The sequence below is a fragment of the Triturus cristatus genome, chromosome 6 (assembly GCF_964204655.1).
Source record: "Triturus cristatus chromosome 6, aTriCri1.1, whole genome shotgun sequence".
Taxonomy (NCBI): Eukaryota; Metazoa; Chordata; class Amphibia; order Caudata; family Salamandridae; genus Triturus; species Triturus cristatus.
In genome coordinates, this window is record NC_140589.1 from 700810459 (window position 1) to 700830903 (window position 20445).

The 20445-nt window shown below is 49.4% G+C and overlaps 1 protein-coding gene across 2 annotated transcripts in view; it reads left to right on the forward strand.

Moving 5' to 3' along the window:
- ASCC3 (activating signal cointegrator 1 complex subunit 3) overlaps nucleotides 1-20445 on the forward strand; it is a 2113369-nt gene that overhangs the window by 1793298 nt on the left and 299626 nt on the right. For both annotated transcript variants that reach the window (XM_085611187.1, XM_085611188.1), the window contains exon 33: nucleotides 13637-13769. In XM_085611187.1, the coding sequence (XP_085467313.1) occupies nucleotides 13637-13769 (133 nt within the window). The remainder of the gene's footprint in view (nucleotides 1-13636; nucleotides 13770-20445) is intronic.

A 20445-nucleotide genomic window follows, 5' to 3' on the forward strand; every position in this document is an offset into this window, starting at 1 on the left:
AGGCTCCCCGTGGATATTCAGTAGGGCCCTTGTAAGGGAGGGGCTGCTAATTACTTGTTCTTCTTGAGCACTTCCAGTTTGACAAATGGGAAATCTGACAAGTGGGACTACAGTTTGTTCCTTGAGTTTTGTGTGTCTGCTAACCGCTACTGGGAGGCCGAATGACAATCAGATGGAGGAACTTACACTTCATTGTGCCTATGTTGTGGGTGCTCCAGGTTAGATCCCCCGCCTCCTCCCCCAGTGCTACCAGCCCTGAGAAGCATTACTTTACACCAATCCACTAATGTATGCATGGAATATGTGCCAGTAGGAGTCCTGTGGAGCAGAGGTGTCTGGTTGGCTGGTTGAAGGAGCTGCGACTGTTCAGTTGGGTGGTGCCTACGGTGTGTAGTGTTTTTTATAAATATTTATACATGGCTGATGGTGGTGTGTCTGCATAATGGGGTTTTCATGGCCTACAATGTTAGTGCAATGCATGCAAATAATATTATTTCTTTCAACAAGTTTGCATGCTGTTTCAAAAAGACTGCATAATATTCCTAAAAACCCTGCTTAAAAACTGCTTTTGGCTTAAAACTTCCAACTCTTGTTTTTCTTTCAAATTACTATCTACTTCTTTTACATCCTTTACAAGACCCGCTCTCTTAGCACAGACTACTCTAAATCACATGCATGTTTCTCTTAATCCGTACTATTGTATCTCTGCAAATTATCCACATCTTAATTTAAAGATCACAACTCCCTTCTTTCAAGGTTATACTCTGCACCCTAACAACACATAATCTCCTTTAACTCATCTATTATTACCGCCAACCAATGCATGAAACGCCCATATCCCCGACTCCCACGAAAGATCAAGCCTAATTTCCCAAAATTTAATCTACCACATAGACACTGGAGTAAAGGCACTGAATGGTTCCTGTAGAGCACAAGACTAAGCACAATAACTAACAATAACTGCCCCAAAAAAGTCCCACTAACCATGGGGCCCGGTGCAGTGTGCTGTCCAACGTAAAAGCACAACAATACCTCATCAGGCATAGGAGGTTTTTCTTCAGCAGTACCCCGGCGCGTCAGTAGGTGGCGTCAGTCGGCTCCGTCGTCATGATCGCCGTGATGACATAGCGGTGCCTACTTAGACGCCGCCCCTGCGCGCTGACTTCAGTTCTTTCTTTTTCCGTGACAGCCTAGCGTAGATCCGGAGAGAGCAATCCCTTAGCTGTTTTTTGACTAGCTCTTTGCGACTTTTGTCAACATTAACATCTTTTTTAAGTCTTGGATTCCTGGTGCGCGGGGGATGTCTCAACCTCGGAGCGCTTTCAAGCCTTGCGGTTCCTGTCACAAGATAATGTTGGTGACGGATCCGCACCTCGTGCGCTTGTGGTGTCTGGGGCACGACCCGAAGTCGTGCTCTGACTGCTGGACCATGCACCCGAAGACTTTGCAGTAGCGGTCCCGAAAGTTGTTAGAGGCCCAGTGGTCAGCTCCGCCTTGTTCCCGGTCTCATTCGGGAGCAAGGTCATAAGACCGTTCGCGTAGCCCCCCACTCATCGCCGCACTCCCAAGTCATCGAGGTCTTCGGGTAAGTCGAAGCACAAGAAGAAGGCGAAAAAGCACAAGCGCTATTCGCCTTTTCCCGGTCTGTCGGCTGACTCGATTCAGGACTCGGAGCGTCGTCACTCGAAGGCTCCGTCACCGGTGCCTGCTTCAGGGAGGACTCCCCGCATCCCACCCTTTCCGGGAGCCGGAGCATCCCCTGCCCAACGAAGGCAATTCTACGAGGCCTTGCACCTTGTCTTTGGACAGCCCAACTCTGCTAGTGCACCTATGGGCCCCACGGAGCCGGTCGGTAGTCCTGGGCCTTCGATGCCGGTGGCTCTGGCACGAGAGGGCCCCCGCAGATCGAGGTATGAACCGGATCGACGCCGGTCGGTCTCACTTGACTATCCCCGGCGCCGATCCCGACAACAACGCCCCCAACCAACACAGTCCCATCCTCATCCCCGAGTTGGACCCTGACCCGGACCAACGTCGGAACCGACACCGGAGGGTACGTTTGTTCCTCTGTTCATCCCTGGTGTTCCCTATCGACCAGAGGGTGTTGATGAGGACTGGGTGGGGTCGCTGGACCTTTAAAACTGAAAAGATGGAAGAGCCGGACTGGCAAAAGGACCTGGGGGATTCCAGTGGTCTGGACACCTCTCTAGACACTGGTTTGTTTTCTCCCCCTACCTTGGCTACGGAAAAGGGAGCGTCCAATAGTGTGGTGAGAAGGGCGGCCGAGGTCTTGGGCCTTGAGCTCTCTTCGGTGGCAGTCAGGACTAACCTCCTAACAGAGGTGCTTCAGCCTGCCGCTGCCTCCTCTGAAGCCCTCCTCCCATTCAATGAAGCCCTTACTGTTGTCCTCCTGGGCACTTGGTTCAAGCCCAGCACATGGGCTTTTGTGGATGCCCGCACTACTGCCCAGCCCCGGGTGATGCAGTGTTCTTGACCCAACATCCTTCCCCTGAAAGCTTGGTGGTCCAAGCCTCTTCTTCTAAAGGCGCATTCCCTTCTGCCCCTCCAGATAGGGATTTCAAGAAGCTGGACCATTTTGGCAAGCACATGTTCTCTTCCTCCAGCTTGGCACTGCAGTCGGTGAATATTGCGTGCCTCTTGGGCCGCTAGTTCCATACCATCTGGGATACGGTCATGCAGGTGCTGCCCCAGTCCCGTAGGCGGCCCAGGCCGTTCTCTCCCAGGCAGTTGCGGATGGAAGAGACGCAGCCAAATTCGCCATTAGATGTGGACTGGATACCACAAACTCACTAGGCAGAACGATTGCCATGTTGGTAGCCCTTAGGTGCTAAGCCTGGTTGAGGACATTTGGCTTTTTGGGGATGTCCAGTCAGCCTTGATGGACATGCCCTTTGATGGCTGTTGTCTTTTTGGCGACAAAGCAGACTCTGCGTTTGAGCGCTTTAAAGACTCTAGAGATGTGGGCAGATATTTGGGCCTCACTGCGCCGCCTTGTCAAATCCAGTCTGCTTTTCGTCCCTTTCGTGGCTATGGAAGGGGCGCCCAACCACGTACGTGCCAGCCTAGCCACAGGTTCACGCAAGCTGCCCAGCCTCTGCACGGCCGTGGATGTGGGACTCTGCATCCTTGCGAGTCTGGGAGCAGCCGGGCAGGCCAGTCCACCATCCGCAGCCCCCCCCTCCCCCCGCAGCCTCCAATCCTTCCTAGTCCGAATTTTCAGGCCCATCATCGGCCAGTTGGAGGCAGGATTCACCATCACCTCCTCCACTGGCAATCCATCACGTTGGACAGGTGGGTTTTGCAAATCGTCCAATCAATCAATCAAACATTTGTAAAGTGCGCTACTCACCCGTGAGGGTCTCAAGGCGCTGGGGGTGGGGGGGCAGCTACTGATCAAACAGTCAGGTCTTGAGGAGTCTCCTGAAGGTCAGCAGGTCCTGAGTCTGTCGTAGGTGGATGGGGAGGGTGTTCTATGTCTTGGCGGTGAGGTAGGAGAAGGATCTGCCGCCGGTGGTTATTCGGTGAATGCCTGGAACGGTGGCGAGGGCGAGGTCAGCAGAGTGGAGCTGGCAGTTCGGGGTGTAGAAGGTGAGTCGCTTGTTGAGGTATGCTGGTTCTGCGTTGTGGAGTGCTTTGTGAGCGTGGGTGAGGAGCTTGAAGGTGATCCTCTTGTTTACGGGAAACCAGTGCAGGTCCTTCAGGTGGGCGGTGATGTGGCTGTGGCGGGGTATGTCAAGGATGAGGCGTGCAGAGGCGATTTGTATGCGTTGTAGTCTCTTCTGAAGTTTGGCCGTGGATTCCGCGTAGAGGGCGTTGCCGTAGTCCAGCCTGCTGGTGATGAGGGCCTGGGTGACCATCCTTCTGGTTCCAGCGGGGATCCATCTGTAGATCTTGTGAAACATACGGAGGGTGTTGAAGCAGGAGGAGGAGACGGCGTTGACTTGTTGGGCCATTGAGAGCGTTGAGTCCAGGATGAACCCCAGGTTGCATGCTTGGTCGGTGGGTGTCGGCGCAGTTCCCAGTGAGGCTGGCCACCAGGAGTCGTCCCAGGCGGAAGGAGTGGAGCCGAGGATGAGGACCTCCGTCTTGTCCGAGTTCAGTTTCAGGCGACTGCTCTTCATCCATTTGGCGACGGCCTTCATCCCTGCGTGGAAGTTGGTTTTGGCAGTGGCGATGTCTTTGGTGAGGGAGAGGATCAGCTGTGTGTCGTCGGCGTATGAGACTATGTTGAGGTCGTGTGATCGGACGATGTTGGCGAGCGGTGTCATGTAGACATTGAAGAGGGTCGGGCTGACGGATGATCCTTGGGGTATGCCGCAGGTGATCTTGGTGGCTTCGGATCGGAATAGAGGAAGGCGGACTCTCTGGGTTCTGTCGGTGAGGAAGGAGGTGATTCAGTCCAGGGCTTAGTCGCGGATCCCTGCGTTGTGGAGTCGTGTGCGCAGGGTGTGGTGGCAGACGGTGTCGAAGGCGGCCGAGAGGTCCAGGAGGATGAGGGCCGCGGTTTCGCTGTTGTCCAGCAGGGCCCTGACGTCGTCGGTGGTGGTGATGAGGGCGGTTTTGTTGCTGTGGTTGCTGCGACATCCGGATTGGGACGAGTCCAGTGTGGTGTTCTCTTCGAGGAATGGGGTCAGTTGTCTGTTGACGATCTTCTCGATGACTTTTGCCGGGAACGAGAGCAAGGAGCTGTGCCGGAAGTTCTTGAGGTCCTTTGGGTCTGCCTTGGGTTTCTTGAGTAGGGCGTTGATCTCTGCCTGTTTCCAACTTTCTGGGAAGGTGGCGGTCTCGAATGAGCTGTTGAAGATCTTACAGAGTTGAGGTGCGATGATGGCGCTCGCTTTGTTGAAGATGTGGTGGGGGCAGGGGTCTGATGGTGAGCCGGAGTGGATGGTGTTCATGGTCTTGATGGTGTCTTCGATGTTGACGTGGTTCCAGGAGATGAGGCGACCGGTGAGTCTGGGGTGTCGGTGAGTCTGGGGTGTCGGTGGCTGTCTGAGGTCTGGGTGTTGAAGCTGTCATGGATGTCTGCGATCTTGCGTTGGAAGAAGGTAGCTAGAGAGTCGCAGAGGTCTTGTGATGGCGGGATGTTGTTGGAGCTGAAGCTGGGGTTGGCGAGTTCCTTCACGATGTTGAAGAGCTCTTTGCTATTGTGTGCACTGTTGTCGATGCGTTCCTTATAGGAAGTCCTTTTGGCCGTTCGAATGAGTTGGTGGTGTCTGCGGCTGGTATTCTTGAGGGCTGCATGGTTGTCACGGTGCCATTTCTTCTCTAGTCTCCGGCAGGTCTGCTTGGATGTCTGGAGGTCGGCGGTGAACCAGGTGGCTCTTCTGTCGGTGCGCCTGTTTGTGGGTTTCTTGATTGGGGTGAGAGTGTTGGCGCAGTCCTCGATCCATCGCTTTAGGTTGTGGGTAGCTGTGTCGGTGTGGTCGGTCGGTGGGTCTCGGGCGAGGGTGGTGGTAAGCTGGTCTTCGGTGACCTTGTTCGAGCTGCAGTGGGGGATTCTTTGCTGGTGGTTGTGAACGGTGTTGTTTTTTGAAGGAGAAGTGGATGCAGCGGTGGTCGGTCCAGTGGAGTTCGGTGGTGTGGCTGATGGAGATGTGGCTGCTTGCGGAGAAGATGGGGTTGAGCGTGTGTCCGGCGGAGGGGGTGGGTGTCGTGACGAGCTGTTTGAGGCCGAGGTTGTCCAAAGGAGCCACTCCCTCCCCTTTACCCCTCCCTACATGCCATCGTCTTTCGATCACATAATGGAGGATCATTTGGCACTATTCTGACAGGAAGTCTCAGCTCCTTTGGCCAAGGGAGCTATAGAAAGGGTCCATGTGCCAGAAGTAGGTCATGGTTGCTATTCCTGCTACTTTCTGGTGCCCAAGAAGGACAAAGGCCTGCGTCCTATTCTAGACCTCCGGGCCCTCAACCACTTTCTTCCAATGGAGAAGTTCAAGATGCTCACATTGGCTGAGGTCCTATCTGCCCTCGACTCATGGAGTCTGGATGGTGGCATTGGACTTGCAGGACGCTTATTTCCAGATTCCCGTCTTGCCAGCCCGCAGACGCTATCTACGGTTCACGGTGGGCCACAAGCACTTTCAGTTCACTGTGCTCCCCTTTGCCTTTAACAGTGCCCTTCAGGAGTTCACTAAGGTGATGGTGGTGGTTGCAGCTCATCTGACAGATCAAGCGTTCCAGTCTTCCCCTATCTTGACGACTGGCTGTTGAAGGCAGGCTCGCCCCAGGCTGTCGTCTTCCACCTCCAGACTACGGTGGACCTCCTGCATTCGCAGGGGTTCACTATAAACGTGCCAAAGTCCCACTTGACTCCCTCTCAAATGGTCCCTTTCATCAAAGCTGTTCTGTACACAGTGCAGTTTAGGGCCTATCCTCCTGAACAGCGAGTCCGGGAAATTCGGGCTATGATACTGATGTTTCATCCTCTATCCCGGATTTCGGTGAGAATGACTGAGGCTGCTGGGCCTCATGGCCTCCTGAATCCTGCTGGTGGATCATGCCAGGTGGCCTATGTGGGCTCTGCAGTGGGACCTGAAGTTCCAGTGGGCGCAGCATCAGGGTAATCTTTCTGACTATGTTCAGATCTCAGAGGAAACTGCATCACAACTGCAGTGATGGCTAATGAACGAAGCTTGGGTCAGAGACAGATCCCTCTCCTTTCCCCAACCAGATTTAACAGTGGTGACACTCCTGGCATGGGGTGGCCATCTTGAGGAGGCAGAAATCCGAGGCATCTGGTGTCCTGCGGGGTCCGGACTCCATATCATCCTGTTGAAACTCTTTGCGATCCGACTGGCACTGAAGGTATTCTTTCCCGCTCTCAAAGGGAAAGTGGTGTAGGTGTTCACAGACATCACCACCGTGGTACTGCAACAAACAGGGCGGGTTGGGGTCGTGGACGTGGCTGGAACATCAGGGCATGACCGTGGTGGTTCAACACCTGGTGGGTTTTCTGAATGCCAGCGTGGACTAACTCAGCCGTCGGTGCGTGGTCTATCACGATTGACGTCTTCATTCGGAGTTGGTGCAAGGTCTCTTTTAGCAGTGGTTAGAACCATGGTTAGATCTGTTCGCCACCGAAGAGGACACGCAATGTCAGCAGTATTATGCGTTGGAGTTTCCAAGGCAGCACTCGCTCGGCTACACTTTTCATCGCGATTGGAACTGCAGCCTCCTGTACGGCTTTCCGTCTGTACCACTTCTGTCCCGAGTGCTCAAGAAGATCAAGCGTGACCGGGCCCAAGTTATTCTTGTAGCTCCAGACTGGGCACAAAGAGTCTGGTACCTGGAGCTTCTGATCATGGCCATCGATCCTCCGATCAGACTGCCCCTTCGGGAGTATCTTCTATCTCAGCACCAGGGGACGTTTCTTCACTCAAACCTGTCCAGTCTCTACCTCCTTGTGTGGAGATTGAGCGGCGACAGTTGACAGCTTTCGACATGCACCCCGAAGTCTGTAATGTTATCTTGGAAGCTAGGCTGCCCTCCACTAAATTGGTATATGACTGTAGATGGAACAAGTTTGTGGTGTGGTGCACAGCAAAGGCTGTGGATCTCCTTTCTGCCCCTTTTTCAGAGGTCCTTTTGTATATACTTTCATTGGCCCAGCAGGGCTCTGCTCTGGGCACTCTCAGAGGCTATCTTGCTGCTATCTCAACTTTTCTTCGGCTGCCAGATCAGCCATTCTTGTTCAAATCTCCTATTGTTAATAGGTTCTTTAAGGGCATTACTCATCTGTTTCCTCCATCTCCTTCCCTAATTCCCCAGTGGGACTTGAATCTTGTTCTCACATATCTTATGTGTTCTCCCTTCGATCCTCTTCATAACTGTCCTCTCAGGCTCCTCACTCTCAAAATGCCTTCCTTGTTGGCATCACCTCTGTTCCAAGCCCCCTTTCTTCTCTGTGCATTCGGACAAAGTGGTACTTAGAACGAGGCCTTCGTTTCTTCCTAAAGTGGTTCACCATTTCATGTAGGACAGTCAATCACTTTTCCCACCTTTTTCCCACCTCTGCACCCTTCCAAGGAGGAGGAGAGACTCCACCGTCTGGACATTAAACGTGCGCTGTCATTCTATCTTGACCACACAAAAGACTTTCCTGGTGGATGATCAACTCTTTATTGGCTATGTGGGTGCCAAGAAAGTCCGGGCTGTTCAAAAACATAAAATCTCTCGATGGGTTGTCCTTTGTATAAAATCTGATATGCTTTTGCCAAGATGGATCCCCCAGCGGGGTTGCGTGCTCATTCCACAAGGGCTACACCAGCAACCACAGCGTTGGCACGTGGAGTCCCACTCCTTGATATCTGCCAGGTGGCAACATGGGCATCTCTGCACCCGTTTACCTGACATTATTGCCTGGACATCCAAGTCCGTAGGGACGGCTATTTTGCCCGTTTGGTCCTCCATGACTTTATCATGTGAACTTGGTTCGCAGACCCTCCTTCGGGGATGGTATTGCTGGGGTATCTATTCTAAGGTAAGGAATCTACAACTAACAGTCTCTATCAGATGCAGTCTCTATCAGATGAACAAGTTACTTACGGTAACGATGTATCTGATATAGACATATGTTAGTTGTAGATTCCTTACCGTCTCACCGATCCTCCCTGCTCTGCGAACTGATTTCTAGGGATAGGGACTCCCTTTCAGAGCCCTAGTTGTGGCACACCAGTGGTCAGTGTCTTTCATGGCTCAGCGCTTCTGGCGTGAAAAGCTGTGTCAGAACTGATGTCAGCGCCCAGGGGTGGCATCTAAGTAGGCACCGCGACATCATCCTGGCGACCACGACGACAGACGTGGAGTCGACTGACACCACCTACAGATGACGCGCAAGTGTACTGCTGAAGAAAAATTCTCCGGATCCAGACTAACTCCTGGGGGCAATTCTAAGGTAAGGAATCTACAACTAACATATGTCTCTACCAGATACATCGTTACCAAAGGTATGTAACTTGTTCTTCACTGCTTGACACTGTTACACTCACATACGATTAAACTGCTAAGAGTCATATCCATCACCCAGTATTATAAATACCATTACACAACAATAGACCAACTATCATCGACTGAAGGTACAGAATAACTGAAGAGATTTTCTGGGATGGTATTACCAAAGTCCACCTGAGCGGATCCCTCCACTACATCTTCCTTAACGTATGCCTGCTCAGGAACATACACTTTAAACAGTATATCTCAGAATGCACTACCCAGATCAATACCTTGACAAATGGACTATGAACATAAGAAATAACAAAAAAGGGACCTGTGGAGTGGCTGAAAGCTGTCAGCTTACTGAAAACCATAAACTGCGCTCCTCTCGCTCACACTTCTTCATCCATCACACTACTAAGCGGTGTCTCACATAACACGGTAACAGCACCTAGGTACACATTTACAACATGGAAACTCTTCCCACACTGGATCAAAACCAACACAATATATTTCCAACCACAAACCCTAAAAGTGCTGCCCATTAGGGCAAGCACTTCAGTGCCCCTCATAGTATGTGAAATAAAAGTTGCAAAACAATTTAATACTCTACATGTACAGTTTGGTTTCTTTCACAGCCTGTATATAATAGTTTGCAGATTGTGCTTTTATTTGGTGCTGTAGCCAAGTGCATTAATACCTATCCTATTCCTCTTAGTTTAGATGAGGCTGATTCAAGATTTTGCACAAATATCCATATTTTTTTGGAGTATTGTATCAATCAACCAGCAAAAATGGCTTCCACGTCCTCTCTGATTAACATACTAATGACCACTTTTAACATTTTGACTCCCATAAACAAAACTAGTTTGATAGTGTATGTTCATGTAAACGTTTTTTTTCTCTCTTTTGTTTAACATGCCAGGGTCATACTTTCCTAGGCATGTGTTTACCATTTAATTTGTTCGCCTATAACTTTTATTGAACATTTTTGCAGGAACATATTGTGCATTCATATGGCACATATTAAAGTCATATCAATATATTGGAAGCGTGCATGCGTGCGCCCTGCAGTATGTGCTACACCCATATACTTCATTATAGGTTCTCCGAAAATGTAAGGATTATTTCTGAATGGTAAATGGGGTACTTAAGCAGTGAAGAACCATATGCCCCCCAGAGGCCATTGATAAGGAAAATCCCATGCTTTGTTACAGGAAACTACCATCATCATCCTGACTTCCATGATGACTGGAATCTGGGGTCCTTTGTTTGGGGATGTGTGAGTGAGGAGTGATTAACAAAATCCATGTAATAAGATAAACAAACCATGTCAGACAAAGTTTGGAATCTAATTTATTAGAAAAAACAAGATGTACTTCTGCTCCGCCATTGGTATATACCTGACACTATCAATTGGGTAAAACCTGTCTCTCACAGCTTCAGTAACATACGCATCCAGGCATTATTTGTTTCCTCCTAAGCGGAAGTCTCTTTTGTAAAAATGGCATTCAAGTAGAAATCTTTCATTTTGGCCAAGTGCCAATAGAGAACCAACTTACCCATGCTTTCTTATCCTACTCTGACCATATTCTCTTATTAGATATTCTAGACAGAGGCATACTGAAGGTGTATTGCAACCTGATTTTTCTGTAAAGTGGCACTTGATGAGTCCCATTTTATTTTTTTATTTGTAATGAAAATAAATAGTTTGCTTTGGTTGGGGCTACCAACCTTATAGACCCTGCGGGTAGATGGAGTATCCACCAAAAAGAGTGTTACCGAAAGTAAGTAACTTGGTACAAGGTTTTAAAGATCCTTGGGCTGTCTGTGGAAAGGAATAAGGACAGCCTTATAGAAATCCTACAATCTGTAACTGCCTCGATAATCAATCAGGGGATTTATAAAGCGCGCTATTCACCCGTGAGGGTCTCAAGGCGCTGGGGGGGGGGGGGGGGGGGGGGGTGGAGGGTGCAGCTCCGATTCAGTCAGAGACAGGTTTTTAGGTTCTTTCTGAAGGTGTGGAGGGTGGGAGAGTGTCTGATGTTGACATGGAGCTCGTTCCAGGCCTTGGCCACGATGTAGGAGAAAGCTTTTCCGCCTGCTCTGGTTCTGCGGATGTGGGGGGTCTCTGCGAGGGCGAGGTCTGCGGAGCGAAGGTTGCTCTTGGGTACGTGGAAGGACACTCTCTCGTTGAGGTATTTGAGTCCGATTTAGTGGAGGGATTTGTAGACATGGAAGAGTAGTTTGAAGGTTACTCTCTTCTCAACGGGGAGCCAGTGGAGGTCTCGTAGGTGTTGGGACATATGTTCGTGCCGTGGCGTTCCAAAGACGAGTCTGGCTGTGGCATTCTGGAAGGTGTGGAGAAGAGTTCTGTTGATTCCGGCATAGAGAGCTTTGTCATAATCCAGTCTGCTGGTTACGAGAGCGTGGGTGACGGTCTTTCTGTTGAAGGAGGAGTCGAGGATAATGCAGAGGTTCCGTGCGTGATCTGTCCGGGTGGGCGGACTCCCGAGGGCGGAGGGCCACCAGGTACTGTCCCAGGAGGAGGCGGAGGGTCCGAGGATGAGGACCTCGGTCTTCTCTGAGTTGAGTTTTAGGCAACTGTTTTTCATCCAGACGGCTACGTCCCTCATTCCTTCCTGGAAGCAGAGTCAGGTGTCTTCGGGGTTTTTCGTGAGGGAGAGGATGAGCTGGGTGTCGTCGGCGTAAGATACTATGCTGTGCCCATGTTGTCTGACGATGGTGGCGAGGGGGTCCATGTAGATGTTGAAGAGCGTGGGGCTGAGCGACGATCCTTGGGGGACCCCGCAGTTGATCTGTGTGGGTTCGGAGAGGAATGGAGGGAGTCTGATCCTCTGGGTTCTGCCGGAGAGAAAGGATCGGTTCCAAGAGAGGGCGGATCTTCGTATCCCAGCGTTGTGGGGTCTGGCTGCCAGAGTGCGATGTGAGACAGTGGCGAATGCTGTGGAAAGGTCCAGAAGGATGAGGGCTGCGGTGTGTCCCTGCGGATGTCGTCGGCGGCTGCGAGGAGGGCAGTCTCTGTGCTGTGGTTGCTGCGGAATCCGGACTGGGAGGCATCTGGGATGGACTACTCTTCAATGAAGGCGGTCAGCTGGGTGTTTACGAGTCTCTCGGTGACTTTGGCGACGAAGGGGAGGAGAGAGATTGGCCGGTACTTTTTTAGGTCTGTTGGGTCGGCCATGGGCTTCTTGAGGAGGGGTTTGACCTCCACCCGTTTCCAGTCTTCAGGGAAGATGCCGGATTCGAAAGAGGCGTTGACGGTTCGTCCTAGTTCAGGTGCAAAGGCGGCCCTGTGGTAGATGTGCGGTGGGCAGGGGCCCAGGGGGGCTCCTGAGTGGGTGTTCTTCATGGTCACGGTGGTGTGTTCGACAGTGGCGGGATTGCAGGTCGTGATGATCGGCTCTTTGTCGGTGGCGGTGGCGTGAGGGGCTGTGTCCGGTGTCTGTTCGCTGAAGTTGTCGTAAAGGGCCTTGATCGTCAGATGGAAGTAGGAAACATTAAACACTTGCTTCTCTGTAACGAGGCGCTGATGGATCCCATTTTGGTCCTTTGTAACAAACCAGAGTCTATTCCTGCGGGGAGCTACCAGGCCACTGCTGCCATTGTTTAGCTCCTGGTAACCCAAATTTTGTTATTGCTCATCCCTCTCCAGAGAGTCTTGTGGTTCAGGTGTGACATCCTCCAAAGAGAACCCGAACTCCGTCCCTTCCACTTATATTAAACAGGAGTTGAAGAGGTTAAAGTAAATGGGGAAAAAAGGTATTTTCATCAGGGGGGCTCACCCTTCATTCTTCGAAAGCAACTTTGCTCCTGGCCTGTTACGCGGGAGATGGCTCTGATGGTAGCCCTTAAGCTCTGGACCGTCTTCACAACCCTTTCGCAGACCTTGTACACAATGTGCAAGATGTAGCCAAGCAGATACTTCACTCTGTCCTGAGCACAGTTTATTAAATGGTGCAGTCAAAGAATGTTTCCATCCCCACTTGCCTCAGTGTCTAGATCACACCATGGGCTATTTAGGAGATATCCAAGCAAATCTTATGACTGTGCCCTTCAATAGATCGTGCATCGATCGGTAATTATTTTCCTCAAAATCAAAATGACGTACCCAATTCCATGTGCTGTTGGAGCAGTTTTTCACTGGGTGTGCTGCAAATATTTAGAGCTTCTTTATAAGCATAAACAATAATACCTGAGGGGAGCAAACTTTTTAATTTAAAGCCTGTTTTGTGGTGTATTGTGAAAACATAAAAATTGTGCCTGTTTTGCTTGTAGACGGGAAACCTGACCCTCCCCTAGTGACGCACAGCAGCGCAGAGTACAGGCGTGGTCATTATCCTTAGAATTTCATGGGTTGCTGTAGATGATAACAAATATATAGGTAATCAGCATAATAGAGGATAGTACCAGGATCTTGAGCCAAAAACTATCCTATTTGGATGGAGTCAGTGGTTATGCATGCTTTGAGGCACACACCACATGTTTTTTAGATTTTGTGGTAAATGCCTTTGTGTAATTGAATGAAGAGCAACAACAAAGCGATATTGTTGAATCAAATGAAAGTGAAATATGCACTTTAAGATTAGAGTTGCCTGATAACATTTCATAGGTGACAATGGTGAAATACATCCTTCCTTTTTTCTTAATTCTGTAGATGTGCTGCAGATGATGGGCCGTGCTGGCAGACCTCAGTTTGATGACCAAGGAAAAGCCGTTATTCTGGTTCATGATATTAAAAAAGACTTTTACAAAAAGTTTCTTTACGAACCATTTCCAGTTGAATCAAGGTATGTGTTTCGAAATTAAGAATGACAAGCTAAATGTAATTGTCATCAAAAAATATTTTCTTAGGTTACTTTTGTCTCCCTTCTACTACTCTGAAATGTTCATCTGTGTTATTGTTTTGTTTCTGCTTTGTTGTGTTATTGACTTTACTAGTTTTTTGGTGTTGTCTTCTGTTGTTTAGTGTTTTACATGGCCCTCATATTGATATCTAGCATGGTTATGGTCTTATTCTTAGGAACACTGTTATCTATCATGTCATTTCTGCATACACAGTATATTGTAGGCATGGGTGCAGAGGCAAAGGAGCTATCAGCAGTTGCTGCAACTCTGCGCCACATCAAAGTGGCACACAGTCACTGAACCGTCCCCACCCACAACACTACATGAGAGCGCTCTTTATACAGGAGGGAAAGTCTGTTGACCCCCCCTAGACATCACACTGCAATTGGTGGCAGTCACTCTGTAACGGGGTTCAAGGGATGACCCAGACCACTGATGTTTGATATAGGGATGCTTATTTTTGCATAAACATAGAAGGTAATGGGTTGGGTTAGAATCCAAGGAGATATCGTAGGGTGCTTGTCTTTCAGAATGGCTTCTGTGGGGTTAGTCCGTCTGATTCTTCTCCTTCCGTCTGTACTCGTTCTCCAGAAATGCCCTCAGGGAAACATACATAGGGAGCCACTTTAATTATCAGGCTTGCTCCAAGTTTCACGCAAACAAATGATGGACAGAATGCTGAATAAATCATACATTCGCCCCCAGTCAAGAGATCTGGGTTAAATCCATTGTTCTTTTGCTCACCATGCCACCCCAGTTTAGACCCAGCCATATGCAAATCAGTCTTGGCTCTGTGTCTCATGGGAACAGTGCAGACCGAACTGCCAGGCCAGGTCCTCCCTGGAGGACCTGGCCTGGCAGTTCGGGCTGGACTGTTCCCATTGGGCGCAGGGTCAAGACTGATTTGTACTGGGGTGAATGTATGACATTGTTCTGCATTCTGTCCATCAATTGTTCTGTTTGCATTTGTCACCCTGAGTGGGACGGGTATGCCCAGACGTGGGTCCCGTGCTCTCCATGCCACTGGAGTCAAGCTATCCTGGCTGATGAGGGCTGAAAGCCCGAAACCGGTCCTAGGATGCTTGTTTCCAGTCCAGGGAGGACCTGGCCTGGCAGTTCTGGCTGGACAGTTCCCATTTGGCGCAGGGTCAAGACTGATTTGCATATGGCTGGGTCCAAACTGAAATTACATGGTGAGAAAAAAACGATGGATTTAGGCCCAGATCTCTGTACTGGGGTGAATGTATGACATTGTTCTGCATTCTGTCCATCAATTGTTCTGTTTGCATTTGTCACCCTGAGTGGGACGGGTATGCCCAGACGTGGGTCCCGTGCTCTCCATGCCACTGGAGTCAAGCTATCCTGGCTGATGAGGGCTGAAAGCCCGAAACCGGTCCTAGGATGCTTGTTTCCAGTCCAGGGAGGACCTGGCCTGGCAGTTCTGGCTGGACAGTTCCCATTTGGCGCAGGGTCAAGACTGATTTGCATATGGCTGGGTCCAAACTGAAATTACATGGTGAGAAAAAAACGATGGATTTAGGCCCAGATCTCTGTACTGGGGTGAATGTATGACATTGTTCTGCATTCTGTCCATCAATTGTTCTTTTTGCATTTGCTCCAAGTTTCAGCATTCCGCCACCTCACCGAAATGGGACAAGACACGTGAAAAGGGGTTTGGGGTCCGTGACCCTTGAGTGTCTGGATACAGTATTGTTGTGAAGGGAAAAGGAGGGTGGAAGATATATTCCCCTTGTATATTCTCCTGCAACTCGATCCTGCTACCACTGTGCTTTATGCGAGGGTCAGGATTCTTTGTGCTACCCTTGTTTCACTGTGCAGTGCACTCATACTATGTCAGGGTAGAAAAACGCCTGGTATACCACACCACATTGGTCTTCCCCCATCTTTAAAACCCCACTAGATTACCCTGCTTTAGTGCCAATAAACCACTCGCCGAAAAAAAACCTCCAAGTTGCCTATCATTATGGTCTGTTGTACGGCGTCTGCCACCCCAATGGTTGTAGCCATTCCTGCCTGTGGATTGGTTTCTTGTGCCTCTCCGTAGCCTGGAGCATTGACTGTCTGTCTGACTTACTCTGCTTCGTGTCCCCTTCTCCTGGCCTCTCTCTCTCTCATCTCCCGAACTCCCTCCGTCCTCCTCCTCCTCAAATCTTCTCTGGGTCCTCCTCCTCTCGTGCTGCTTATTGTTGTGTTTCTTGGTCGTGCACACTCCCTGCTGAGATGGTAGACCTAAAAGCCTACCCAGATTTTTCCACAGGTGTGGTTTGCTCAGCCACTAGAATGTTTGCCTGTTTTTGTCCTATACCCCCGGGGTCCCGGTTAGGGTTGCTTCTGGGCATCTCCTTGGGCACACAATCACAGTACATTCCAACTAGGCTTGGCCGATCGGGCCTTGAGGTAACAGGAGAGTGGGACAAGAAGTCCGTATTGCCCTGGCGATTCCCGGGAGGTAATGGGTCTGAAAAGAAAAGGGTTGAAGGGCTAAGAACCATTTAAGCACCCTTGCGTTAGTGTCCATATTGCCGCCCAGCTGCACCAGAGTAGCGTGATCAGTTAACAGGGAAAAGGGTCTTCCCAACAAATAATACTGTAGGGTTTCATCAGACCACTTGATCGCGGGGCACTCTTTTTCGATGTTGGGGTAGTGAGCCTCATGAGGTAACAACTTGCGGCTGATGTAGACCACTGGGTGCAGATGACCCCACAGATCTGATTGGGACAACACAGCACCGAGACCTTGATCTGAGGTGTCTGTAGAACAAACTGCTTTGCAAAATCTGGACATACTAACACCAGATGGTTACACAAGGCATTCTTCAACCAGTCATTACTGCTCCAATGAGACAGAGACCACACCGTGATCTTGTTTGGCTGTTATTTTTGTAATAGATCCATCAAGGGGGAGGCCATCTCTGAAAATCTAGGGATAAATCGGTTGTAATATCCTATGAGTCTAAGGAAAAACCTGACTCCCTTTTTGTCTATGTGCCTGGTTAGGTCTTGTATCATTTGTACCTTGTCTACCTGTGGACTGATTTTCCCATCCTGTACATGGTATCCCAGATACTTCACGGAGTTGGTGGCGAGGTTAAACTCATCCGGGGTTGCTGTGAGACTGGCACGCTGGAGGGTATTGAGAAACACCTACAGGTGTTCTAAATGCTGATTCCAGGAGGGGCTATAGGGGACAATGTCATCCGGGTGGTCGGCTGCGTACCTCAGAGGGGGCCGTAGCAGGACATCCATCGGTCTCTTAAAGGTAGCGGTTGCTCCAGGCAAGCCAATGGGTAGGACCCTAAACTGATATAGGCCTGTTTTCTCCCTGGTGTTTTGAGTCATTGGTATCTGCCAGTACCCTTTTCTCAAGTCTAGAGTGGTGAGGTAGGTGGAAGACTCTCTATTCTGAATATACTCATCCAACCTAGGCATGGGGTATGTATCGAATTTAGAGAGGCTGTTGAGATGGTGGAAATCTATGAAAAAACATATGGTGCTGTGGGGTTTCGGCACTACTACTACTGGGGAGCACCAAGGGCTACTGGATGGATCTTTCATCCCCATTTCTAGCAGGCTGGCAACCTTGCGTTCAACAGTCTGCCTCCGAGCTTCAGGAATCCTGTACGGCTGTAAACGTGCCACCGGGCCCTTCTTTGTGCGTATCATGCTGTACCATGATGGTTTTCCCGGGGTGCGAGAGAAGACATATTGGTTCTGTTCCACCAAGCTAAAGAGTTGTTCTCTCTGCATGGGACTCAAATGTGTTCCTACTCATGCCTCTTCTGTGCTGAAGGGTTTTTGCTCTGGAGCGAAGGAGATCTCCAGTGGTTGTGTATTGACTCACTAAGAGAGTCGAATGAGAGTACTCCCTGGACTGTGGTCCTCTCCCCATCCTTTGAGGGGATTAACATGGTATACCTGCCCTTTTGCTGCGCAGTGAGCTACTAGTCGGTAGGTCACTGGAGTGATCTGTACTGTTACTGTGAAAGGGCCCTGCCATTTGGCTAAGGGCCTGATTACTATCTTGGCAGACAGGGTTACTCAGTCACAAACGCTATGGATATACTGTCCACCGTATTACAAGTTCATTATATCCTATGGAACTTGTAATACAGTGGACTGGATATCCGTCATGTTTGTGACGGAGTATCCCATCTGCCAAGATAGTAATCAGGCCCTAAGAGTTTATTATCAATAGATGGTAGGAAATTCAATGCTTTCACGCCCACTCGTAACTCTCTCAGTTTACTGTGGTGGTCGTACCCCAATAGCTGTCCCTCCTGTACTTTCTCCATCTTCTGTTGGACCTTTTCCCAAAGGTTGTGTATCGTTTCTGCTCTGAGCAAACTCGAGTAGACCCAGCCCTTCGTCCTCTTCTGCTTCACATTGCTCCTCTGCCATGTCTAGCACGGTCCTGAGATGTCTGCTAAACACTAACGGGCACGAACTGTAACCAGCAGAGAATTGAGCATGTGTATGTATTGTGCACAGTACCAAGGGCAATTTGCGGTCCCAGTCCTTCCCTGGTTTGGACACCAGTATTTTCGGCCGGTTTTGATGGTACAGTTGCACTGTTCCACAAGACTCTCGGTTTGTGGGTGGTACTTTGGGTGAGTCTTTAAAACTGACATATTTCGGCCATGAGTCTAGACGTGAAGGGGATTCCCTGGTCCGTGAGGAGTTCTTTGGGAAACCTCTCTCTGGAAAAAAACTTGGTCATGGCCTGAACTACTACTTTGGTGGTCATGCTGGAAATGGAAGTTGCCTTGGGATATTGTGTGGCGTAATCCACGAGCACTATAATATACTGGTGTCCCTGGACAGAGGTCACCAGGGACCTAACAGGTATATGCCTAATCTTGAGAAGGGCATATCTATGATGGGCAGGGGTCTCAATAGGGCTTTAGTCGTATGGGGGTTAACCAGCTGACATCGATCACTGGCCGCACAGAATCTTCGGATATCCGAGGATACCCCGGGCAGTAAAAGCACCTCAGGAGGTACTCTTCCTTTTTTTCTCTTCCATAGTGCCCCCCCTTCCAGTCTAAATGTGCGCTATATGCAGGACCTGATCCCTAAAAAGAAGGGTACTATCAAATGTGTTACAACCTCTCCTGTTTCTTTATCTTGTGATGCAGAAGGCCCTTGTTTACACACAAAAAAGGGCCCACTTGGCCATCCACCTCAGCTATTGTGCTGGCCTATGCTTGCCAGATATTGGGATCTTCCCTCTATGCTGCACGGTAGTTACACTGTTCATTCCTTATAGTCCCTTCAGAAGAGACAGGTGTCGGGTTAGTGCCGCCTACCAGAACGTTTTGCCTGTCATGCTTGCGTTTCTCGCTGCAAATTTGGCTTATTTTACTCTTACCCCCGCATATCGTCTCTGATCGGAAGGGGGTCTCCCTCAGCTACATTACATCGGAATCCTTCCGTCCTACAATGGCTAGCAATAGGTAAAAGTCTTCATAGTCCGTCCCTATGATAATTTTGTCTACTAGATGCAGCGCTGCGCCCATGCTTAGATACTCTTCTTCTCCTCGCCAGTTGATAGACACCTCTGCTACGGGGTGTGCCTTGCTGTCCCCATGTACACAAGTTATCAGGACAGTTTTGCACTTTCTTAATCGATGGGGACAGACCTTTTCTGCAGAGAACACGGAGATCACACACTCACTGCACCCGCCTGCGTAGGGGTCCCTGTCCCTCTTTGGAAGGAAACCTGTGCTGCTGCCTGCAAAGTGAAAGATGGACCTGCTGCTTCAAAAAGCCAATCTGTCATTCCCTAATGTGCTGCCCCCTGGGCAGGCACACGTTCACAGTGGCTTTGGGTGCAGCACATTAACTATAATAGGGTGCACTGACCTGGTCTACGCTCTGTAAGCCCAGCTAAAGGTACGCCACTTCAAAGCCCTAGGTGTTTTAAGGACCATGTGAGTTAAGTACTTTAGATAGATACTTAGATAATGTGAGGAACAACAAAAAAGGAGAGAGTTTACCAAGGCATTTAAGAGTCTGAGAATTAGTACTCCTGTAGTACTACTTTACATACTTATAAAAGCCTTTATGAATTGGGCGAATTTTTTGGAATGTAGACATGTATGAAAAATGAGTTTCATATGCCCTAAAAAGTGGTCATTAAAAAGGGAAACCGCTAAAACCGAAACATTCATTTAGGCTTAATTTAAAGATTATTGGGCCAAATTGTAAAATTATTTTTAGGATGTGAAGTACTGTTGCAGGACAACTGCTTCTTAAGTTAACCGAATTCGCACCTTTTAGTCATCATCATGACTAAATGGTGCGAATCATAATGGCGATGTATCATAATTTCAGGTGAGCAAATATCCGGGATATGTTGAAAGGAAATGGGATTCAGAGTCTGGGATGGAGCATGAAAAGAATTTCTTGATGTTTTCTTTTACCCTAAGAAAGTTCAGCCTGGTGACAATCTTGCTTCTGGTTGGTAGTGAACCCTCAGAGCAGAACAGTTTTTCAGATAAGAATTGGAGTTGGATGTGTTGCAACATTTTGACAGCTAATTGAAAATATAGTGAGTGCATATGTGATGATTTGATAAAATGTTTCAGCTTAAATGAA